This window comes from Scyliorhinus torazame, chromosome 13 (assembly GCF_047496885.1).
Source record: "Scyliorhinus torazame isolate Kashiwa2021f chromosome 13, sScyTor2.1, whole genome shotgun sequence".
Taxonomy (NCBI): Eukaryota; Metazoa; Chordata; class Chondrichthyes; order Carcharhiniformes; family Scyliorhinidae; genus Scyliorhinus; species Scyliorhinus torazame.
In genome coordinates, this window is record NC_092719.1 from 211,758,288 (window position 1) to 211,781,620 (window position 23,333).

At 54.8% G+C, this 23,333-nt stretch overlaps 1 protein-coding gene across 6 annotated transcripts in view; it reads right to left on the minus strand.

The window, feature by feature from the left end:
• Window positions 1-21,917, minus strand: part of hmces (5-hydroxymethylcytosine binding, ES cell specific) — a 49,051-nt gene extending 27,134 nt beyond the window's left edge. Inside the window, exons 1-7 of one of the 6 annotated variants that reach the window (XM_072473032.1) lie at window positions 21,827-21,873; window positions 18,721-18,994; window positions 15,593-15,825; window positions 14,272-14,415; window positions 11,863-11,985; window positions 9,753-9,901; window positions 5,631-5,823 (exon numbers count right to left, since the gene is read on the minus strand). In XM_072473032.1, the coding sequence (XP_072329133.1) occupies window positions 5,631-5,823; window positions 9,753-9,901; window positions 11,863-11,985; window positions 14,272-14,415; window positions 15,593-15,781 (798 nt within the window). In that variant the 5' untranslated portion in view covers window positions 15,782-15,825; window positions 18,721-18,994; window positions 21,827-21,873. Of the gene's footprint in view, window positions 1-5,630; window positions 5,824-9,752; window positions 9,902-11,862; window positions 11,986-14,271; window positions 14,416-15,592; window positions 15,826-18,497; window positions 18,613-18,648; window positions 18,669-18,720; window positions 18,995-19,810; window positions 19,832-21,644; window positions 21,751-21,826 lie in introns of those variants that run through there. The other 5 variants (XM_072473033.1, XM_072473035.1, XM_072473034.1 and 2 more) reach the window with 5 other exon arrangements.
• Window positions 21,918-23,333: the final 1,416 nt, after the last annotated feature.

Here is a 23,333-nt window from a genome sequence, read left to right on the forward strand (position 1 = left end):
GGAGAGACAGCGAGGGGGAGGGGGGAGAGACAGCGAGGGGGAGGGGGAGAGACAGCGAGGGGGAGGGGGGAGAGACAGCGAGGGGGAGGGGGGAGAGACAGCGAGGGGGGAGGGGGGGAGGAGAGACAGCGAGGGGGGGAGGAGGGGGGAGTAGGACAGCGAGGGGGAGGGGGGAGAGACAGCGAGGGGGAGGGGGGGAGAGACAGCGAGGGGGAGGGGGGAGAGACAGCGAGGGGGAGGGGGGAGAGACAGCGAGGGGGAGGGGGGAGAGACAGCGAGGGGGAGGGGGGAGAGACAGCGAGGGGGGAGGGGGGGAGAGACAGCGAGGGGGAGGGGGGAGAGACAGCGAGGGGGAGGGGGAGAGACAGCGAGGGGGAGGGGGGAGAGACAGCGAGGGGGAGGGGGGAGAGACAGCGAGGGGGAGGGGGGGAGAGACAGCGAGGGGGAGGGGGGGAGAGACAGCGAGGGGGAGGGGGGGAGAGACAGCGAGGGGGAGGGGGGAGAGACAGCGAGGGGGGAAGGGGGGGGAGAGACAGCGAGGGGGAGGGGGGAGAGACAGCGAGGGGGGAGGGGGGAGAGACAGCGAGGGGGAGGGGGGGAGAGACAGCGAGGGGGAGGGGGGAGAGACAGCGAGGGGGAGGGGGGAGAGACAGCGAGGGGGAGGGGGGAGAGACAGCGAGGGGGAGGGGGGAGAGACAGCGAGGGGGAGGGGGGAGAGACAGCGAGGGGGAGGGGGGAGAGACAGCGAGGGGGAGGGGGGAGAGACAGCGAGGGGGAGGGGGGAGAGACAGCGAGGGGGAGGGGGGAGAGACAGCGAGGGGGGAGGGGGGAGAGACAGCGAGGGGGGAGGGGGGAGAGACAGCGAGGGGGAGGGGGGAGAGACAGCGAGGGGGAGGGGGGAGAGACAGCGAGGGGGAGGGGGGAGAGACAGCGAGGGGGAGGGGGGAGAGACAGCGAGGGGGAGGGGGGAGAGACAGCGAGGGGAGGGGGGAGAGACAGCGAGGGGGGAGGGGGGAGAGACAGCGAGGGGGAGGGGGGAGAGACAGCGAGGGGGAGGGGGGAGAGACAGCGAGGGGGAGGGGGGGAGAGACAGCGAGGGGGAGGGGGGAGAGACAGCGAGGGGGAGGGGGGAGAGACAGCGAGGGGGGGAAGGGGGGGGGAGAGACAGCGAGGGGGGAGGGGGGGAGAGACAGCGAGGGGGAGGGGGGAGAGACAGCGAGGGGGAGGGGGGAGAGACATCGAGGGGGGAGGGGGGAGAGACAGCGAGGGGAGGGGGGAGAGACAGCGAGGGGGAGGGGGGAGAGACAGCGAGGGGGAGGGGGGAGAGACAGCGAGGGGGAGGGGGGAGAGACAGCGAGGGGGAGGGGGGGAGAGACAGCGAGGGGGAGGGGGAGAGACAGCGAGGGGGAGGGGGGAGAGACAGCGAGGGGGAGGGGGGAGAGACAGCGAGGGGGAGGGGGGAGAGACAGCGAGGGGGAGGGGGGAGAGACAGCCGAGGGGGAGGGGGGAGAGACAGCGAGGGGGAGGGGGGGAGAGACAGCGAGGGGGAGGGGGGAGAGACAGCGAGGGGGAGGGGGGGAGAGACAGCGAGGGGGAGGGGGGAGAGACAGCGAGGGGGGAGGGGGGAGAGACAGCGAGGGGGAGGGGGGAGAGACAGCGAGGGGGAGGGGGGGGAGAGACAGCGAGGGGGAGGGGGGAGAGACAGCGAGGGGGAGGGGGGAGAGACAGCGAGGGGGAGGGGGGGAGAGACAGCGAGGGGGAGGGGGGAGAGACAGCGAGGGGGAGGGGGGAGAGACAGCGAGGGGGAGGGGGGAGAGACAGCGAGGGGGAGGGGGGAGAGACAGCGAGGGGGAGGGGGAGAGACAGCGAGGGGGAGGGGGGAGGAGACAGCGAGGGGGAGGGGGGAGAGACAGCGAGGGGGAGGGGGGAGAGACAGCGAGGGGGAGGGGGGAGAGACAGCGAGGGGGAGGGGGGAGAGACAGCGAGGGGGAGGGGGGGAGAGACAGCGAGGGGGAGGGGGGAGAGACAGCGAGGGGGAGGGGGGGAGAGGACCAGCGAGGGGGGAGGGGGGAGGGGAGAGACAGCGAGGGGGAGGGGGGAGAGACAGCGAGGGGGAGGGGGGAGAGACAGCGAGGGGGAGGGGGGAGAGACAGCGAGGGGGAGGGGGGAGAGACAGCGAGGGGGAGGGGGGGAGAGACAGCGAGGGGGAGGGGGGAGAGACAGCGAGGGGGAGGGGGGAGAGACAGCGAGGGGGAGGGGGGGAGAGACAGCGAGGGGGGAGGGGGGGAGAGACAGCGAGGGGGAGGGGGGAGAGAGACAGCGAGGGGGAGGGGGGGAGAGACAGCGAGGGGGAGGGGGGAGAGACAGCGAGGGGGAGGGGGGAGAGACAGCGAGGGGGAGGGGGGGAGAGACAGCGAGGGGGAGGGGGGAGAGGACAGCGAGGGGGAGGGGGGAGAGACAGCGAGGGGGGAGGGGGGGAGAGACAGCGAGGGGGAGGGGGGAGAGACAGCGAGGGGGGAGGGGGGAGAGACAGCGAGGGGGAGGGGGGAGAGACAGCGAGGGGGAGGGGGGGAGAAGGGGGGAGAGACAGCGAGGGGGAGGGGGGAGAGACAGCGAGGGGGAGGGGGGAGAGACAGCGAGGGGGAGGGGGGGAGAGACAGCGAGGGGGAGGGGGGGAGAGACAGCGAGGGGGAGGGGGGAGAGGACAGCGAGGGGGAGGGGGGAGAGACAGCGAGGGGGAGGGGGGAGAGACAGCGAGGGGGAGGGGGGAGAGACAGCGAGGGGGAGGGGGGAGAGACAGCGAGGGGGAGGGGGGAGAGACAGCGAGGGGGAGGGGGGAGAGACAGCGAGGGGGAGGGGGGAGAGACAGCGAGGGGGAGGGGGGAGAGACAGCGAGGGGGAGGGGGGAGAGACAGCGAGGGGGAGGGGGGAGAGACAGCGAGGGGGAGGGGGGAGAGACAGCGAGGGGGAGGGGGGAGAGACAGCGAGGGGGAGGGGGGAGAGACAGCGAGGGGGAGGGGGGAGAGACAGCGAGGGGGAGGGGGGAGAGACAGCGAGGGGGAGGGGGGAGAGACAGCGAGGGGGAGGGGGGAGAGACAGCGAGGGGGAGGGGGGGAGAGACAGCGAGGGGGAGGGGGGAGAGACAGCGAGGGGGAGGGGGGAGAGACAGCGAGGGGGAGGGGGGAGAGACAGCGAGGGGGAGGGGGGAGAGACAGCGAGGGGGAGGGGGGAGAGACAGCGAGGGGGAGGGGGGAGAGACAGCGAGGGGGAGGGGGGAGAGACAGCGAGGGGGGGGGAGAGGGGGGGGGAGAGACAGCGAGGGGGAGGGGGGAGAGACAGCGAGGGGGAGGGGGGAGAGACAGCGAGGGGGAGGGGGGAGAGACAGCGAGGGGGAGGGGGGAGAGACAGCGAGGGGGAGGGTGGGAGAGACAGCGAGGGGGAGGGGGGAGAGACAGCGAGGGGGAGGGGGGAGAGACAGCGAGGGGGAGGGGGGAGAGACAGCGAGGGGGAGGGGGGAGAGACAGCGAGGGGGAGGGGGGAGAGACAGCGAGGGGGAGGGGGGAGAGGACAGCGAGGGGGAGGGGGGAGAGACAGCGAGGGGGAGGGGGGAGAGACAGCGAGGGGGAGGGGGGGAGAGACAGCGAGGGGGAGGGGGGGAGAGACAGCGAGGGGGAGGGGGGAGAGACAGCGAGGGGGAGGGGGAGAGACAGCGAGGGGGAGGGGGGAGAGACAGCGAGGGGGACAGAGTAGATGGGGCGTAACCGTTCCTGCTCATTAAAGGATTGCGAACGGGAGGGGAGAGACTTACGGGGTTTTGTAAAAGCAAATGTAACTTTTTGTCACAGTGAGTAGTTTGGGTCTGAAATGCACGGCTTGGAAACGTGGTGGAGGCAGGGTCAAGCGAGGCATTGGGGAGGGCGGTAAATGATTATTTGAATAGAGACAATGTGCGGGGAAGAGGCAGGGGAATGGCTCTCAGTCACACTGCTCGTTTGGAGAGCTGGTGCAGACACGATGGGCTGAATGGCCTCCTCCTGAGCCGTATCGATTCTGTGAGCCACTTGCTAACATACACACGTGTCTTCCTCTCTTTGATTGCGACAGACAGGCACCAACAGGGAATCCCTGTCTAGCAGCACAGGGTAACCACACTCCCCTTTCATCTCTGGGCCCAGAACCAAATTAACAGCAACAAAGTCCTGTCTGTTTGCCAACTCTGGAAGTTTGTTGCAAAATCCACGAGTGCATCGAACCCATGCTGCACCCTCCTTGAACACAATCACTTCCCTCTTGCCAGAACACCCCCCGACAGAACAATGTCTGGGGGGAAGGGGGTGTCTGCAAAGCTGCCTCTACTCCCCCCCAGAAATATCCCTCATCGCCAGGACACCCACTCAGCCGCCACTGCTCACGGCCGTCATTCTGCCGCCCCCTCCCGGTAACGCTGCGAATCCGGGGCCCGGAGCACGAGGAACTGACAAACTCACCACTAGGAAAACCTTTCACCGTTGCTGCGCGATCCTCACCCCGCCGGTCCAGCACTGATCTGGATTTCAGCCCAGCAATCAAAGGCCAGCCTTCAGCTCACTGATTCGCCCGGGCAACCCACACACTGAAATTGTCCTGGAAGAATTGCTCTACGGGTACAGGTGCCAGGCAGGGTTCACTTTGCTGGGCCCTGACAGGCACAGCAGCCTACGAAAGACTGGGCGGATGGTGGGCATCTGCCCAGTCTTTCATGGACTGTGCCAGTCACCCTGGCGGCTGGTGAAATTTAAATTCAGTAAATAAAATCTGGAACGGGAACCATCTGGTTCACTCGCGTCCTTGAGGGAAGGAAATCTGCCGTCCTTATCCGGTCTGGCCTACACGTGACTCCAGACCCACAGCAATGTGGTTGACTCCTTAAAAAAAAAATTTAGAGTACCCAATTCAATTAATGGGCAATTTAGCGCGGCCAATCCACCTACCCTGCGCGTCTTTGGGTTGTGGGGGCGAAACCCACGCAGACACGGGGAGAATGTGCAAACTCCATACGGACAGTGACCCAGAGCCGGGATCGAACCTGGGACCTCGGCGCCGTGAGGCTGCAGGGCTAAACCCACTGCACCACCCTCCTGTGGTTGACTCTTGACCTCCCCTTCCGAACTGGTCCAGCGAGCCACTCCGGTCAAGGGCCATTCAAGATGGGCAACAGTTGCTGGCCCAGCCCAGCGACGGCCACATCCCATTGAGAATAAGCGTTAAAGATTAAATATGAATAACATCCATTCGGGAGGAGGAAGGTTACAAAGCCGATCCTCGCTCCGTGCTGTTAGGTGATTGGCAGCAGGGGGTGGGAGGGGGGGGGAAAGAGAGGGGCTCATTGGAATGCGAGGATGAGAATTGGCTCTGTGATTCAGTCTACAGTCGAATAGGCAGCACCCCATGCGGAGTCACGGATGGAGAGTGGCTGCTAACGGTGGGCCGTAGGAAAGCTCAATCCGCTTGGGGGGGGGGGGGTGGTGCGAGAACAAAGCAAAACTGACTCCCAAAATAAACCCGCAACCATCCAGGTGTCCCCCCCACCACCACATCGGTCATTAATTTACACATTAACTGTTTGCAAAACAAATAAATAAAACCCCAACCTTTTTAACTCCCAGCTCGATGGGTTTGATGCATTCGAGGAAGTCGTTCCGGGAATTATTCACCACGGTGGAGACTGGGTGAAGAGCAATGGATTCCGTCGGGCGAATCAATTTAACAGCCTCCATGGCCGGAATCTCGCCATAGTCCAACCACATCCGCACGGCCTCCTCTCCATCCAGGATGGCTGGCATTCTGCCGGGGGAAATGGGGGAGGAGGGAGAGAGCGGCGGGGAGGAAGAGGGCGGGCAGGTGGGGGAAACGAGAGATCGATATATAGATATTGTTTCTTTGAAAAATATAATGGAAGCGTGTGCCTAATTGTGATGACAATTCAAATAAAACAAGTAATCAAAATTTGTAATATTACTGACAAATATTAGAATAAAAAGATAATGTAGTCATAAAATGCTTGCACAATTATGAGCTTTCCAATATATAATTTATTGGAGCGGCGGGGGGGGGGGGGGGAAAGAGAAAAAGAGTGGGTAGGGGGATATTTTATTACATTGAAGGCACTAAATTATTATTATTATTAAATGAATATCGTTGTTTTTGTCTTTAATAGTTGAATAGCCAGATGGTATTGGGCATCTAGGCTGACAAATATGACCACTTGACAGAGCCTTCAGCAGAAGGGAATAAAGTAGTCCCTCATGGCACGATCCTAGCTTCAGCTATGGGCCAGCTCACAGATGTCATCTGAAACATGGCAAATAGTTTACTGGACGAATATTTGTCTCAGAGAGATTTCCGCAAACTAACTGCCTATCCAAAGGCCTACCTCTCTCATCATCAACATCATTCTTTAACACAAAGGAATTGATCTGCCCATCGCTACAGGATAACTAAATATTTATCTTGCCCCTTTTAATATAATGAAACATCCCAAGGTACGTCGTAAGAGCGTTACAGAGAGAGTGACACTGAGCCACATTTAGGGAGGAGGTGGTATTGTCGCTTTACTAGTAATCCAGAGGCCCAGAGTAGTGCTCTGGGGACCTGGGTTCAAATCTCACGCAGATGATGAAATTTGTTGAATTCAGTAAAATATCTGGAACTAAAAGTCTAATGATAACCATTAAAGCATTGTCATAAAACCCCACCAGGTTCACTAATGTCCCTTAGGGAAGGCAATCTGCTGTCCTTACCCGGTGTGGCCTTCATGTGTCTCCAGACGAAACACTCAAAGGAAACAAAAAGGAATTAAACCGGACGTACCACCCGGCATCGACCCAGGCACTGGAAATTACACTGGCAAACCCAGCCATGTCGACCCTGTAAAGTCCTTACCAACATCTGGGAGTTGTGCCAAAGTTGGGAGAGCTGTCTCACAGACCGGTCAAGCAAGGGCCTGACAAAGCCATACTCACAGGATCATACCTTACGATGTCCCAGACACCACTAGCACCATCCCTGGGTTTGTCCTGACCCACCGGATTCAATGAGAATCAAGGGGAAACGCCTCCGCTGGTTGGAGTCATACCTGGCACAAAGGAAGATGGTTGTGGTGGTTGGAGATCAACCATCTCAGCTCCAGGACATCACTGCATGGGTTCCTCAGGGTGGTGTCCGAGGCCCAACCGCCTTCAGCTACTTCATCAATGACCTCCCTTCCATCATAAGGTCAGAAGTGGGGATGTTCGCGGGTGACTGCACAATGTTCAGCACCATTCGCGACTCCTCAGGTAATGAAGCAGTCCGTGTCCAGATGCAGCAAGACCTGGACAATGTCCAGGCTTGGGCTGACCAGTGACAAGTCACATGCACGCCACACAAGTGCCAGGCAATGACCATCTTCAATAAGAGAGGATCTAACCATTGCCCCTTGACATTCAATGGTATTCCCATCGCTGAATCCCCCACTATTAATGTCCTGGGTTTACCATTGATCAGAAACTGAACTGGACCAGCCATATTAATACTGTGGCTACAAGAGCAGGTCAGAGGCTAAGAATCCTGCAGCGAGTAACTCACCTCCTGACTCCCCAAAGCCTGCCCACCATCTACGAGGCACAAGTCAGGAGTGTGATGGAATACTCTCCACTTGCCTGGACGAGTGCAACTCCAACAACACTCAAGAAGCTCGACACCATCCAGGACAAAGCAGCCCGTTTGATTGGCATCCCTTCAAGATTCAATCCCTCCACCACTGACGCACAGTGGCATCTACAAGATGCACTGCAGGAAGTCACCAAGGCTCCTGAGGCAGCACCTCCCAAACCCACGGCCATTACCATCTAGAATAAGGGCAGCAGATATCCGGAACTCCACCATCTGGATGTTCCCCAGCAAGTCACTCACCATCCTGACATGGAAATGCATCGCCATTCCTTCACTGTCGCTGGGTCAAAATCCTGGATTAGCGGCCCAAGCAGCACAGTGGGTGTACCTACACAGCGGTTCGAGGGCAGCTCACCACCACCTTCGAGGACAACTCGGGATGGGCAATGAAGACTGGCCTAGCCAGCGACATCCACATCCCTCAAATAAATTTTAAAAACATAAGGAGATATCGGGTCAGATGATCTAAAGCTTGGTCAAAAGACTGGTTTTAATGAGCGTCATGAGGAGGGAAGGGAGGTAGAGAGGTTGGGAGGTGTAGGAAGGGAGTTCCAGAGCTTGCGGCCCTGTCAACATGGCCAGCAATGATGGAGCAATTAAAATTGGGGCTGCTCAGGGCGGCATGTGGCGCAGTGGTTAGCACTGGGACTGCGGCGCGGAGGCCCCGGGTTCGAATCCCGGCCCTGGGTCCGTGTGGAGTTTGCACATTCTTCCCATGTCTGCGTGGGTTTCACCCCCGCAACCCAAAGATGTGCTGGTTAGGTGGATTGGCCACGCTAAATTGCCCCTTAATTGGAAAAATTTGGGTTGCTCAAGAAGCCAGAATTACAGGAGTGCAGATATCTGGGAGGGTTGTGGGTCTGGAGGAGTTTACAGAGATAAGGAGGGGGCGAGCCAGGGGGAGATTTGAAAACAATGGTGAAAATTTTTAAAATCAAAATGTTATTTGACCAGGAACTAATGTCAAGTCGGCGAGCTCAGGGGTAATAGGGAAACAAGGCTTGCTGTGCGTCAAGACAAGAGTAGGGTTGTTGATGAGTGACTTGCTGAGCCAATTCAGGGGCAGTTCAAATTCAGCCACACTGCCGTGGTCACATGTAGGCCAGTTAAGGACACGGCTGGACCAGGTGTGTTTTTACAACAATTGATGACCGTTGTCAGGGTCATCATTACAGAGACTAGCTTTCAATTCCAGATTTATTCACTGAATATTAATTCCACCAGCTGCCATGGTGGGGTTTGAACCCATGCCCTCCAGGGCTTTAGCTTGGACCTCTGGATTAGTCGTCCAGCATCGTTACCACTATGCCACCAACGGGTTCAATTCCGGCCTCAGGTGACTGTGTGGAGTCTGCACGTTCTCCCCGTGTCTGTGTGGGTTTCCTCCGGGTGCTCCGGTTTCCGCCCACAGTCCAAAGGTGTGCAGGTTAGGTGGATAGGCCGTGCTAAATTGCCCTTAGTGTCCAACCAAAAAGTTTAGGTGATGTTACTGGGTTACGGGATAGGGCGGAGGCGTGGGCTTAAGTAGGGGCTCTTTCCAAGGGCCGGTGCAGACTCGATGGGCCGAATGGCCTCCTTGTGCACTGTAAATTCTATGATTTTAAGTCCCCACCTGCCTGAGGAGGAACTTGCATTCGCAGTTAGCATTGAACTGACTCCAGACCCTTAAATCGGGTCACTTTCCAAACTGGGCATTTCATACCTCGAAACAAATTTGAAATTGTCGTCATGTTACAAGATTTTCTATTTGCTTAATGGGCCTAGAGGAGTTTTTGATGAATTTAGATTCAAGAATATACAAGATAATTAGCAATCGGTAAATTGGAGATATAATGTACATGTAAAGGGACAGCCTGGGGTGGTCACAGGGCTAGTTCCTAGTCTGTGCAGAATTACCTGCTCTGGCCCTGGGTTATAGTTGTTGCAAAATACTCGAAGTTGTGCGCGCTTGGGCAGACAGCACCAAAGAGATGACAGAACATTCCCCCCCCCCCCCGCCCCCCAGCTTCTCGCTTTTAGGTTTGAATGTTCAGCGAGAGCGGCTCCTCGCCTGTACGTACCGGTCGTGGATCCAGTCCATGGCTTTGGAAGCCTCCACGGTGATGACGGTGTACGTGTAAAGCGCCTCTCCTCCACACGGAGGTCTCCAGCTGTCAAACAGCCCGGCCATAGTGAGCAGCCGTCGACCCGCCCACTCCTCGCCACCCGCCTGAAACAACAAACACGCAGGCGTCAGCTTTCCGCCGATCGGCAAATCGGCACAGGTTAGGCAGGAGAGCAAACCAAAATCGAGCTATTGAGCAGCGAAGTTCTGCTGGATCTTTACAACACCCTGGCTAGGCCACAACTGGAGCATGGAATCCAGTTCCGACCACCACACTTTAGGAAAAACGTGAGACGGGGTCCTGGAGAGGGTTCAGCAGAGATTCACCAGGGAGGAGGAACTTTTGCGACAAGGAGAGAGTGGAGAAGCTGGGGTTCTCCTCGGAACAAAGGACCGCTTGATAGTGCTTTAGCCCTGACGGAATTGTACCCGTTCTGTTACTCGAGAGAGAGAGAGAGAGAAAGTTTGCTCACTGTCCACACCATGTCAATTCTGTGGTGACTAAATCAATTTGACAGAAAGAGGGAGCAGAAATGGTAGGTCCTAATTTAATAAATTATATCCTGCAGCACAGCCATGGATTAGAGCACAGGGCTGACGAGAAGAGTTTGGAGGAGGAGGGGGCGACCTTTAAACCAGTCAATTAGATTTCCACATGAATTGCGGACAGGTAATAGTAACAACCATCTTCATCCACTGTTTTCAAAAATCTTCCCTCTCACCCTCACTCTCTGGCTAATTGAATACATTGAGCTAATCATGGATCTTTCTCTCCTACTCTCTGATTATCCTCTTGCAAACGCGTTGGAGCAATCACATTCAGAAGCCGATTAATTTAATCAAGTTAAATAACTGATTCAAGTTAAATATCTGATTCAAGTTAAAACCTGATGATTGCGGGGACGTACTCAGCGAAATTAAATAATTTGTAAAAGGAAGATGGGACCACACAGGGCGCACCGGAGCCGAATCTCCGGCTCAGGGAGGGTGGTCAGGCGCGGGCGTGCCTTCACACTCACCTTTCCCACCTACAGACCCGGCAGAAATACCTGTGCGTTGAGCCTGTTCCTCTAGGGGCTGGTTTAGCACAGTGGGCTAAACGGCTGGCTTGTAATGCAGAACAAGGCCAGCAGCGGGGGTTCAATTCCCGTACCAGCCTCCCCGAGCAGGCGCCGGAATGTGGCGACTAGGATCTTTTCACAGTAACTTCATTGAAGCCTACTTGTGACAATAAGCGATTATTATTATTATTATTATTATTATTATGAAGTCAACTGGCGACAGCGTTTCTTCCACCAACCGAAGGGCCTCAATTATGACATGCATCTCCCGTTTCTAAACCTGGCCAGAGAAAGGAGGGGAAGGGGGGGGGGGGAGAGACAGCAGTCTCGGTGCCTCTTTTCAGGAGTTGCCCATCTCCGACCAATTGTGCAGGGCCTGGAACAAGGTCTCCTCTAGCCAGAGTCCTCCCCTTGTCAGGACTGGGTGCTATCATCGAGAGTCCCTGCTCAGGAATCTCCACCCCCCCCCCCCCCACCCACCCTTTTACCAGTGTGGCTGGCAGGAGAGAGGGCATGGGCTGCCAAGGTGACCAGAGGCAGCGTTGGGACAGTGGAGGAGCAGGAGCACGCTACATCTCGACAGGAGAACAGGCGCGACACAAGTTGCCGGCCTAGCTTGCGGCCCAAACCACCGAGCACCTTAAACTGTGTGCTCGGCCCCGGCTGCACTCTTGGGGTAGGTACGGGTGTCCCAGATGTGCGGAGCCCTCCCAACCGAGCCCAATCCCATTCCGACAGAATTCCACATCGGCGCCAGGCCCCGGAATCGGCCAGATGGACACATTTACTCTCTCAGGATCCCACAGCCGTTCTTCCCGAAGCCGCACCTGCTCTTTATCCCTCAACCAGCCACACCACATTAAAGAGAAAAGGGACAATCTGGTCCTGGTCACAAGGCTCTACGTGGGATCCTGCCATGCGCAAACGGGCTGCTGCATTTCCGACAACAGGCTACACTTACGAACTGGTTACAGAGGACTGGGACGTCGCAAGATTCTTTCTTACCTCCTCTTTCTCACAGGTTTGTGGGAAGTAGATGAAGTAGGGTTGCTTTTCTCCGTGTTGTCTCTGCCACTCGTAGAATCCGTCAGCCAACACCACGCAGCGCTGTCCTTTAACAAAAGGATCCTGTTGAGGAACAGGTTAAAGACGGTTAAAGTGTACGCAGTTTAGGCCGTGCAGCCTGGATCAAGAACATCCAGGTTTTGATCACATTTCTAAAATTTCAAACTCAGGACATGCAATACTCTTGCCTCAAGCTTTCGAGGTGGGTTTCCACGGTGACTGCACAGGCCATTCAGCCCGTTGGGCGGGATCTCCGAAGGAGAGATTTTATCAAGTGCCAATTGCCCGGCTTCTCCCCGAACCCCGCGTTCTTCCTTTTCAGGTAATAGTCCAGTTCTGACGGCCTGACTGAATCTGCCGCCACCACGCTCTCGGGCAGTCTATTCCAGATCTTCACCTCCTCCCCACTGTGACACGAGGTTTTTCCTCACCTCTCCATTGCTCCTTTTACCAATCACCTTAAACCTGTCTCCACACTCTCCACCCCCCCCCCCCCCACAACGGCACAGTGGTTAGCACAGCTGCCTCATGGCGCCAAGGACCCGGGTTCAATCTCGGCCCCTTGTCACTGTCCGTGTGGAGTTTGCGCATTCTCCCAACGTCTGTGTGGGTCTCACCCCCACAACCCAAAGATGTGCAGGGCAGGTGGATTGGCCACGCGAAATTGCCTTTTACTTGGAAAAAAAATAATTGGGTAATCTTAATTATTATTATTTTTTTAAAAAAATCTGTGCCCCTCTCCTCTCGTTCTCGATAGGATGGGTTTGACGAGGGTGATCGGGTGGCCCATGTCTCTGCTATATGTAATCCTGATAGTCAGTTGTCTGAGGCAATGATAATGGTTTTAAGGAGATGATGGTGCAGAGATAATGTTACTGGACTAGCAATCCAGACGCCCTTGCTAATGCTGACATGAAACCAGTGTCAATTGTGGTTAAAAACCCATCTGGTTCACTAATATCCTGTAGAGAAGGAAATCTGCCATCCTTACCTGGTCTGGCCTACATGTGACTCCAGACCCACAACAATGTGGTTGACTCTTAAATACCCCTCAGGATGGGCAATAAATGCAGACCCAGCCAGCATCCCATGAATGAAGAAAGAAAAAAAAAAAACTGTCCTCTCAGGTGGAATGCAAAATGAGCAGGAACAGCGTCTTGACCAACATTCATCCCTCAACCAACATCACTATGACAAATGATCTGGTTGTCATTGCACTGCTGATTGTGGGAGCCGGCTGTGCACAAACTGTCTTTGTCGGCGGCACGGTAGCAGAGTGGTTAGCACTGTTGCTTCACAGCGCCAGGGGTCCCAGGTTCGATCTCGGCTTAGGTCACAGTCTGTGCGGAGTCTGCACGTTCTCCCGTGTGTGCGTGGGTTTCCTCCGGGCGCTACGGTTTCCTCCCACAGTCTAAAGTTGTGCAGGTTAGGTGGATTGGCCATGCTAAATTGCCCCTTAGTGTCCAAAAATTGCCTTTAGTGTTGGGTGGGGTTACTGGGTTATGGTGATGCCCTTAAATTGCCCTTAGTGTCCAAAAAAAAGGTTAGGTGGGGTTACTGGTTCAGGATACTGCGAGGCCTGGATAGAGTGGACGTGGAGAGGATGTTCCATTGTGGGAAAAACTAGAACCAGAGGACACAATCTCAGACTGAAGAGACGATCCTTTAAAACAGAGATGGAGGAGGAATTTCTTCAGCCAGAGGGTGGTGAATCTGTGGAATTCTTTGCCGCAGGAGGTTGTGGAGGCCAATTCACTGAGTGTCTTTAAGACAGAGATAAATAGGTTCTTGATTAATAAGGGGATCAGGGGTTATGGGGAGAAAGCAGGAGAATGGGGATGAGAAAATATCAGCCATGATTGAATGGCGGAGCAGACGCGATGGGCCGAGTGGCCTAATTCTGCTCCTATGTCTTACGGTCTTATGGGTGGAGGCGTGGGCTTGAGCAGTGTGCTCTTTCCAAGGGCCGATGTAGACTCAATGGGCTGAGCAGCCTCCTTCTGCACTGCGACGCGGATTCAAATCCACCACAGCAGACGGTGGAATTCAAATTCAATCCATAAATCTGGAAAATGAAGCTAATCTCAGTAATTGCGACCTTGACAGCCGTCACGGATTGTTGTAAAAACCCAACTAATGCCCTTTAGGGAAGGAAATCTGCCACCCATACCCGGTCTGGCCTATGTGTGACTCCAGACCCATAGCAATGTGGCGGTGGACTCTGGAAATACCCACTGCAAGCAACTCAACTCAAGGGCAACTAGGGATGGGCAACGCATGCTGGCCCTGCCAGCGACGGCCACATTCCAGGAAAGAATATTTAAAAATCTGTGGGGGTAGATTGCGGACCTTGTATGACTTCTTCTGCATCATCCCATCGCTGCGGCAGTTGCTGGTGTTGTACTGCATCTTGGCGGGATCGCTCTCCCGAAACCAGGATGGGATAAGACCCCAACGCATGGCCGCTAGAATAGGCTCCGCACTCTCCGCACCCTGTCAACGCAAACAGAAAGAGCCAGTCAGCCAAATCGAACCCCCGTCTTCAGCGTGGACTCCATTCCTTGGCCCCGACGGTTCCTGCTGGAAAGAGCGCAAGTGGATTCCGGTTACAACAGGATAAGATTAAGCTGCGATGGCCATTGCTGCTCAAATCCCACCATAGAAAATCCCGAGAATGAATTTGATACATTGAATAGGGAAGCAGTCTCCTCCCCTTGACCTTTAATGGCATCGCCAGTATCAAGGCCCAAATGTCAACATCTTTGGGTGGGAGCAGTTTGGGGCGGGGCGGGGGGTGGGTGGGGGAAGAGAGAGAGAGAGAGAGAGAGAGAGGAAGCACTAAGCTGAAGCAGCCACATCAACGTCAGCACTATGGACACCAAAACAGCCACAGCTCATGTCGAAGGCCCTCGAAGCCTCTGCACCATCCACTCAACTCAGGGCAAATGTGTGAAGGAGCACTGAACACTCACCTGGATGAACACTCGTGCAGGAATAAGAAGATGGAGCTGGTCTGCACCCCGGTGGGCGGCAGTCCATTTTGGTTGGTATTCCTGCCGTCAAACCGCACCCCCCCCCCCCCCCACCGCATCATCTTACGGGAAACATTGCCACCAGCTCACTTCAACGGAACCTCCCACACCTCCTCCCCCCCGCCCCCCCCCCCCCCCCCCACCTTCCCACATTATGTCATTGGAGCATAACCATCTCAGGGTTCCCCTCTTGTCAAATGTTGTACCATATCGTTGGGCCTAAATCCTGCAATTCCCTCCACCACTGCAATGATTCAGCGACGAGCCACGGTCTTCTCAGGGCATTTGGGAATGGGTCAAAGTTGGGGACCTTGCTGGAACAAGTAATAAAAAACACACCAGGCCTGTGGGAGGTTCTGATGGAAGGTCATTGCCCTGAAACATTAAACTCTCTCTCTCTCTCCACAGATGCTGCCTGACCTGCTGCATATTCCCATCATTTTTTGTTTTTATTTCAGATGTCCAATGTCTGCAGTATTTTGCTTTGTATTGTTTAAATCCCAGCCCAGTGAGTCCGGGGTGGGGGGGGGGCGGCGGCAAATGACTAGTGTGTCGCCAGTTAAAACCTAAAAGCCCTTTCCAATCTCAGCCACAGAGAAGCAGAAGAAATACATTGCAGAAACCAGGAAAGGAATTACTTTGTGGAAATGTCTTCTGGACACCAGCACCGGGCTGGTCGAATGTGGGCTTCTGTTGAACGAGGGCTTGTACTTATCTCGGTCGCCATCTCTCCACTCAGGGTCCCTCCTCCTCCCCTGGCCATCTCGATAGGCACAGGCCCGTCTGATCTGATCGGCAGCCAGTGAGCACGCAGTGCGCCCGCACATGTTGGCTACGAGTAGCACTTGGTACAAATCCTCAGACTTTAAACCTGCAAAAGAGATGGCCCAAGGTCAAATAAATTGCATTGTTACTGTGTCGAGGAGTGCCGTCTAACTCAAAATTCGGACCACTTTAATGTTATCTTGAACCCTTTGAAAGCATCCACTGACTGACGATGATCAACATACATTCAATGTCTCTATTTAATCCTCATTCAGCGTGAGAGCTTGGGAGGACACAGGCTTCAGATCCAACAGGACGAGACCAAGGGAGGTGGAAGGATCCAGCAGTGTCGAGGTGCTGAGAAAGATGGGGCTAGAGGAGAAGATAATGCTTTCTGTCGCTATTTCAAAGCATCCAGGATGGAGTCACATAGAATGGTAATTGGGGGGGGGGGGGGGGGGGGGGGGGGGGGGGGGGGGGGGTAGAATGAGGTTAAGTTCTAAGCTATGATGCAAGAGAAAAATCACCAAAGAAGTGAATTTGAAACCGGTGATAAAGTTTCCCAACTTCTTCCAACCAGGAAAATTAGGTTCTATTGGCTGGAAGATATGAGAATTGGACGATCTGGATTGAAGGGCTATCGCACATCTCGTCCAAACCCTCCCCCAACACCCCCGACCACCCATATAAAAAGTGAATTACACACATCCATGGAGGGAAAATGAGCAACAAGGCAGCACGGTGGCGCAGTGGGTTGGCCCCGTTGCCTCACGGCGCCGAGGTCCTGGGTTCGATCCCGGCTCTGGGTCACCGTCCGTGTGGAGTTTGCACATTCTCCCCGTGTTTGTGTGGGTTTCGCCCCACAACCCAAAGATGTGCAAGGTAGGTGGACTGGCCAGCATTAAATTGCCCCTTAATTGGAAAAAATTGATTGGATACTCTAAATTTATTTATTTTTTAAAAAGAAAATGAGCAACAACTTCCACTTAATGCTCTGACAATATAACTGTTAGAGGGCCTATAAATACTCCCACCAGTGTTTCCCTAATGCCCACCCACACTGATGTTCACCCACGATCTCCTGAGCCAAGTTGCTGCCTCACCAATCTCCTTACCCAACCCATTACTATCAGGGCTGCCCCTCCCATTTTTGTTCCCCCTGACTTATTTTGCACCCTGGGATATTATCTCCCAACCTTGATCACCTTGTAACCACGTCTCTGTAAATGGTGATCACAGCTCAACAATTTATCTCTATTTGTGCCACTAGTTCATCTGTCATATTGTGGATGCTCCCACGCGTAATATAGAACCCTTAATTTATTTTTGTAACATCACTGTTCCCTGCATGGAACTCGCTCGTTAATACGGAATTGCTGTTAAAACACTCTGTCCCTTCCAGTCCCACTGTTTTGTCTTAGTCGCATCGCCACAAAGTTAGTTTGTCTCAACTTTTCGCTTTGGATTTCGAAACTACTTTCACCCGAATTCTCCTCCCATCGGTTTATGGTCCTGTCCAAAGCTCTGGTTATACAATCCACTCGGACACTGGTCCCAAGCCGGTTTAAGTGGAGCCCATCCCAATGGAGCTGCACTTCCCCATCCCATGGAGCTACTCTTCCCCGCCCCCCACTCCCCCATGCCAGCTGGCAGGGCCACTTGGGCACCTTGGCAGTGCCAGGCTGGCACCAGCAGCGACAGGGCACCACCCTACCCAAAGGGCATGCAGCTGGGGGTCTTCGAGCCCCCTCTGAAACCCCCACGAGTGCCATTCCATCTGGTCCCCATTTGTGGGGATCTGAACCAAGCGGCGCTCGCCCGATGCCCCCCGAGGCGAAGGGGCCGAATCCCAAAGCCTCAGGTACCTCGGGAATCTGCACATTAAAGTAAGGCTTACTGCCTCGCTCTGATATGCAGATTTCCTGAAACGTTATCCCGCCCATTGTGGGCGGGATTCACCTCACAACGTCTCGCGAGACTGCGTTCAATCGCGAGGGGTTGCGGGCCGGGTAGATCCCGGGAGCGGGGTCTCCCGGCTTCCAGCAGCCACGCTGCGCCCGGCGAGCTGCTTTACCGGCGCTGCGTGGCAGTAGGATCATGCCCGTAATTTCAAGTTCCACCTGTGTTGTTGCTTCCGACGTAGACCTTACCTCTCCCACTCCACAACCAAGGGGCAGAGATTTAGGGCAAGAGGTGGGAGGTGTGGAGGAGATTCGAAGGGTTTCACCCAGAGGGTATTGGGGATCTGGATCTCAGTGCCCGAAAGGGTGGTTGAGGCAGAAATGCTAATTAACATTGTTTAAAAAGCTAGATATGCATTTGACCGACAGCACGTTGAAACAGGAGTTGGAGTGTGGGAACAGAAAAGACTCTCTACAGTGCAGAAGGAGGCATTTGGCCCATTGAGTCTGCACCAACTATCTGAAAGAGCACCCCACTGACACCCAATCCCCTGCCCCATCCCCGCAACCCCATCCAACCTTTTTGGACACTACGGGCAATTTAGCAATGGCTAAATCGCTGGCTTTGAAAGCAGACCAAGGCAGGCCAGCGACACGGTTCAATTCCCGGACCAGCCTCCCCGAACAGGTGCCGGAATGTGGCGACTGGGGGCTTTTCACAGCAACTTAATTTGAAACTTACTTGCGACAATAAGCAATTTTCATTTCATTCATCCACCCAACCTGCACATCTTTGGACTGTGGGAGGAAACCGGAGCACTCGGAGGAAACTCACGCAGACACGAGGAGAAAGCACAAACTCCACACAGACAGTCACCTGAGGTCGGAATCGAACCCTGATCCGTGGCGCTGAGAAGCAGTGGTGCTAACCACTGTGCTGCCCCAATCGGCTTGGGGGGGGGGGAGCTACTTGTCAGTCGCAGACACCAAGGGCCAAATGGCCTGTATCCGTGCTGCTAAATGTCTACCTTTTCAGCTACAGGACGGGAGGAGTATTTCTGACACCAAGTCGGCAGACTTTGGCCGTTTGAAAAATGCACCTGCAGCCTAGTGGCTCAGAACCACAGAGGGAGTTGCAGATTCGATATCCGGTCTGTGCACCGCAGCGGCAGCTGGTCTGAACCCTGGTGGAGGTCTCCCCTCCCCTGATGCTCCCCAATGAGTCCTGATAGGCCTTCCGCGTATGCACGTCGGGTGAGGACTGATCAAATGTGTGGCGCTCACAGTGCACATGGGAGCAGCAAGTGAATGAGAAACAACTATTCTGAGACTCGGAGCCTGTTGCACGAATAACCATCAACAGAAGAGGGGAAACTGCAGAAGAAATAGAAAGGCGACAGTCAGAATGAAACTAGCAATCCACAAATGGGTTTGAAAAACACCATCACAGATGAACATACACATTCTGATAAACGCCAATTGCTCAGTGCCCACTTTGCGATTTATAGAAACAAAAGCTCCAACAGCTTAAATTTATACGGAGCACAAACAAATGTGATACCGGAAAGTGCTGGACAGTCAGTGAGTAAATACTGATTACAGCTTCACACCAGGCTTCACATTCTTGACTCACCCCTCGTAACCAAACCACGAGAGAAAAAAAATCAACATCTAATAGCTCGCTCGGGTCCGAAAGAACTCACAAACTTTAAACAATGGCACATGTTAAAAACAAAAGAACTATTCCAGCAAACTTCCCCCCCCCCCCCCCCCCCCCGACAAGCCATTTTCATATTCAGTTCATAACTTTACTTCCTGATGAAGAGTCGAAGGACTCAAAACGTTGACTGTTTCTCCCTTACAGATGCTGCCCGACCTGCTCAGTTTTCCAGCGGTTCGTTTCCCCCCAGATTCCAGCATCCGCATTATTTTGTCTGTTATAACTTTAACCTCCTGTTTATAAAAAGTACTTTGTGTGAATGGCCAGTGGCAACTGATTTATAAGCATGTTTAAAACAGCCCAAAGTACATCGCAGGAGAATTATGAAACAGACTGAGCAATGACAGAAGCTCAGACAGATGTTCAAAAGCTTGCTCAGGGAATAGTAGGTTTTAAGGAGCGTTTTTCTTAAGGAGGAAAGTAAGATTGGGGCAGGGGGGAATAAAACCCAAAGCATTAAAGCGACCCACTGGTTGATGTATACACCTCCTCCGAGGTACAAAAATAGAACAGACGGGACAATCTCAGCAGGTCTGTGGAGAGAGAAAGAGAGAGATAACAGGATGCTGTCAGACCTGCGGAGATTGTCCAGCATTTTCTGTTTTTTGGTTCAGATTGCAACACCTGCAATAATTTGCTTTTACTTCCCCTACACCACTGCTCAATGATCCCAAACAGCAACCCCCCCCCCCCCCCCCCCCGGGCTAATTAATCCCAAACACCCCCCACTCATTAATCCCAAACACCCCCCCCTGCTCATTAATCCCAAACACCCCCCCTGCTCATTAATCCCAAACACCCCCCGCTCATTAATCCCAAACACCCCCCGCTCATTAATCCCAAACACCCCCCGCTCATTAATCCCAAACACCCCCCGCTCATTAATCCCAAACACCCCCCGCTCATTAATCCCAAACACCCCCCCTGCTCATTAATCCCAAACACCCCCCGCTCATTAATCCCAAACACCCCCCGCTCATTAATCCCAAACACCCCCCCTGCTCATTAATCCCAAACACCCCCCTGCTCATTAATCCCAAACACCCCCCCGCTCATTAATCCCAACCTACGCTCATTAATCCCAAACACCCCCCTGCTCATTAATCCCAAACACCCCCTGCTCATTAATCCCAAACACCCCCCGCTCATTAATCCCAAACACCCCCCCTGCTCATTAATCCCAAACACCCCCCGCTCATTAATCGCAAACACCCCCCGCTCATTAATCCCAACCCCCCGCTCATTAATCCCAAACACCCCCCTGCTCATTAATCCCAAACACCCCCTGCTCATTAATCCCAAACACCCCTTGCTCATTAATCCCAAACACCCCCCCTGCTCATTAATCCCAAACACCCCCCGCTCATTAATCGCAAACACCCCCCGGCTCAATAATCCCAAACACCCCCCGCTCATTAATCCCAAACACCCCCCTGCTCATTAATCCCAAACACCCCGCCTCGCTCATTAATCCCAACCACCCCCCGCTCAATAATCCCAAACACCCCCCGCTCAATAATCCCAAACACCCCCCGCTCATTAATCCCAAACACCCCCCCTGCTCATTAATCCCAAACACCCGCCCTGCTCATTAATCCCAAACACCCCCCCCTGCTCATTAATCCCAAACACCCCCCCTGCTCATTAATCCCAAACACCCCCCGCTCATTAATCCCAAACACCCCCCCTGCTCATTAATCCCAAACACCCCCCGCTCATTAATCCCAAACACCCCCCCGCTCATTAATCCCAAACACCCCCCGCTCATTAATCCCAAACACCCCCCCTGCTCATTAATCCCAAACACCCCCCCTGCTCATTAATCCCAAACACCCCCCCTGCTCATTAATCCCAAACACCCCCCCTGCTCATTAATCCCAAACACCCCCCCGCTCATGAATCCCAAACAGCCCCCCCGCTCATGAATCCCAACCCCCCCCCGCTCATTAATCCCAAACCCCCCCCGCTCATTAATCCCAAACCCCCCCTGCTCATTAATCCCAAACACCCCCCGCTCATTAATCCCACACATGCCCCCCACCCATTAATCCCACACATGCCCCCCGCCCATTAATCCCACACATGCCCCCCGCCCATTAATCCCACACAATCCCCCCTGCCCATTAATCCCACACATGCCCCCCTGCTCGTTTATCCCAAATATGCCCACCCTCCTCCCCTGCTCATTTATCCCAAACATGCCCCCCTCCCCCCTGCTCATTTATCCCAAACATGCCCCCCTCCCCCCTGCTCATTTATCCCAAACAACCCCCAAATATGGAAATACAACTTCTTGCTCAATACCTTCTTCCAAAGAAAGTTGACCATTTTTGCTCAGACTTGTGAATCGAAGCGGTAATGGCCGGGTTCACAATTCACTGGACGCAGCAGAGAAGCTGCTCCCTCAGGAATCCTCTCCCCCCCCCCTCCCCTCACCTACTGCCATGCCCGGCCCGAGCCCCCCACACCTGGCCACATTGACACACCTGAGCATCTGGTCCATTGTTGCCACTCCGCTCACGATCCTCGGCCCACGTGACACGAACATCTGACGCACGCTGACGTGTTGCCTCACGGAGGGCGCGTGACGTCATCGCCCCGCCCCCTCCCTTCCATTCCCTCCCCGGGCGGAGCTGGGCCGCACCCGGCTCCGCCGCCATCTTGATGTGGTCAACTGGCTCCAAGCCCATCCTCTGCTTCATTTACCAATCCTTTTTGCTTCATTTCTTCCCCCACTCTTTTTTTTTTAAAAACCTCCTCAGTTATTCATTATCCATCAAAGACAGAGCTTGCATTTACGTGGAGTTTATTTCACGTGCTCAAGATACCCCAAAGAGCTTTTGGAAGTCCAGTCCCTATTGACATGTAGGCACGCAGGGATAGGGGTTGCCAACCCGTCCAGAATTGGCCTGGAGTCTTCAGGAATTGGGGATCAATCTCCAGGACCATCATGGGGCGGCAGGGTAGCACAGTGGTTAGCACTGTTGCTTCACAACGCCAGGGTCCCGGGTTCAATTCCCGGCTTGGGTCACTGTCTGTGCGGAGTCTGCACGTCCTCCCCGAGCCTGCGTGGGTTTCCTCCGGGCGCTCCGGTTTCCTCCCACAAGTCCCGAAAGACGCGCTTGTTGGGTAATTTGGACATTCTGAATTCTCCCTCAGTGTACCTGAACAGGTGCCGGAATGTGGCGACTAGGGGCTTTTCACAGTGACTTCATTGCAGCGTTAATGTAAGCCTACTTGTGCCAATAAAGATTTAAAACAAGTGACTTTTTTTGTCATTTTCATAGTATCGTGGAATCCCTACAGTGCAGAAGGAGGCCATTCGACCCATCGACATGCACCAACCCACCAAAAGAGCACCCTACCTAGGTGATCAAGGCTAAGAAGGTCACTGATAGCGGCACATTAAGAGATCAGAATGTGTCAATGGCGGAACAAAGGTAAGCAGTGTGTCAAAGGACAACTTCAAACAGGGAACAGATGAACCTCGTGGGGTGGGGTCGGTGGGGGGAGAGGAGACAAGATGGTGCAGGAAAAAACTGATCAATGGAAGAAATAAAAATAAATTGATAGAAATAAAAATGAGGTGAAGGTGGAGGAGAGAGTTCACAGTCTGAAATTGTCAAATTCAATATTAAGTCCTCCCTGTCGCTACCATTTCAATTCACCGTCCTGCTCTCACGTCCACATGTCCGTCTTTGACCGACTGCGATGTTCCAGTGAAGCCCAGCGCGAACTGGAGGAACAGCACCTCATCTTCCAATTAGGCACGTTACAGATTTCCGGCAGACAGGAATGTGGGGTTGAGATCACATTAGATCAGCCATGATCTTGTTGAATAGCGGAGCAGACGCAATCATGGCTGAGTGGCCTACACCTGATCCTATTTCATATGTTCATAATGTATGAGAGTAGTAAGTGGCCGGATTGGACTTAGAATATAGAACAATACAGCGCAGTACAGGCCCTTCGACCCTCGATGTTGCGCCGACC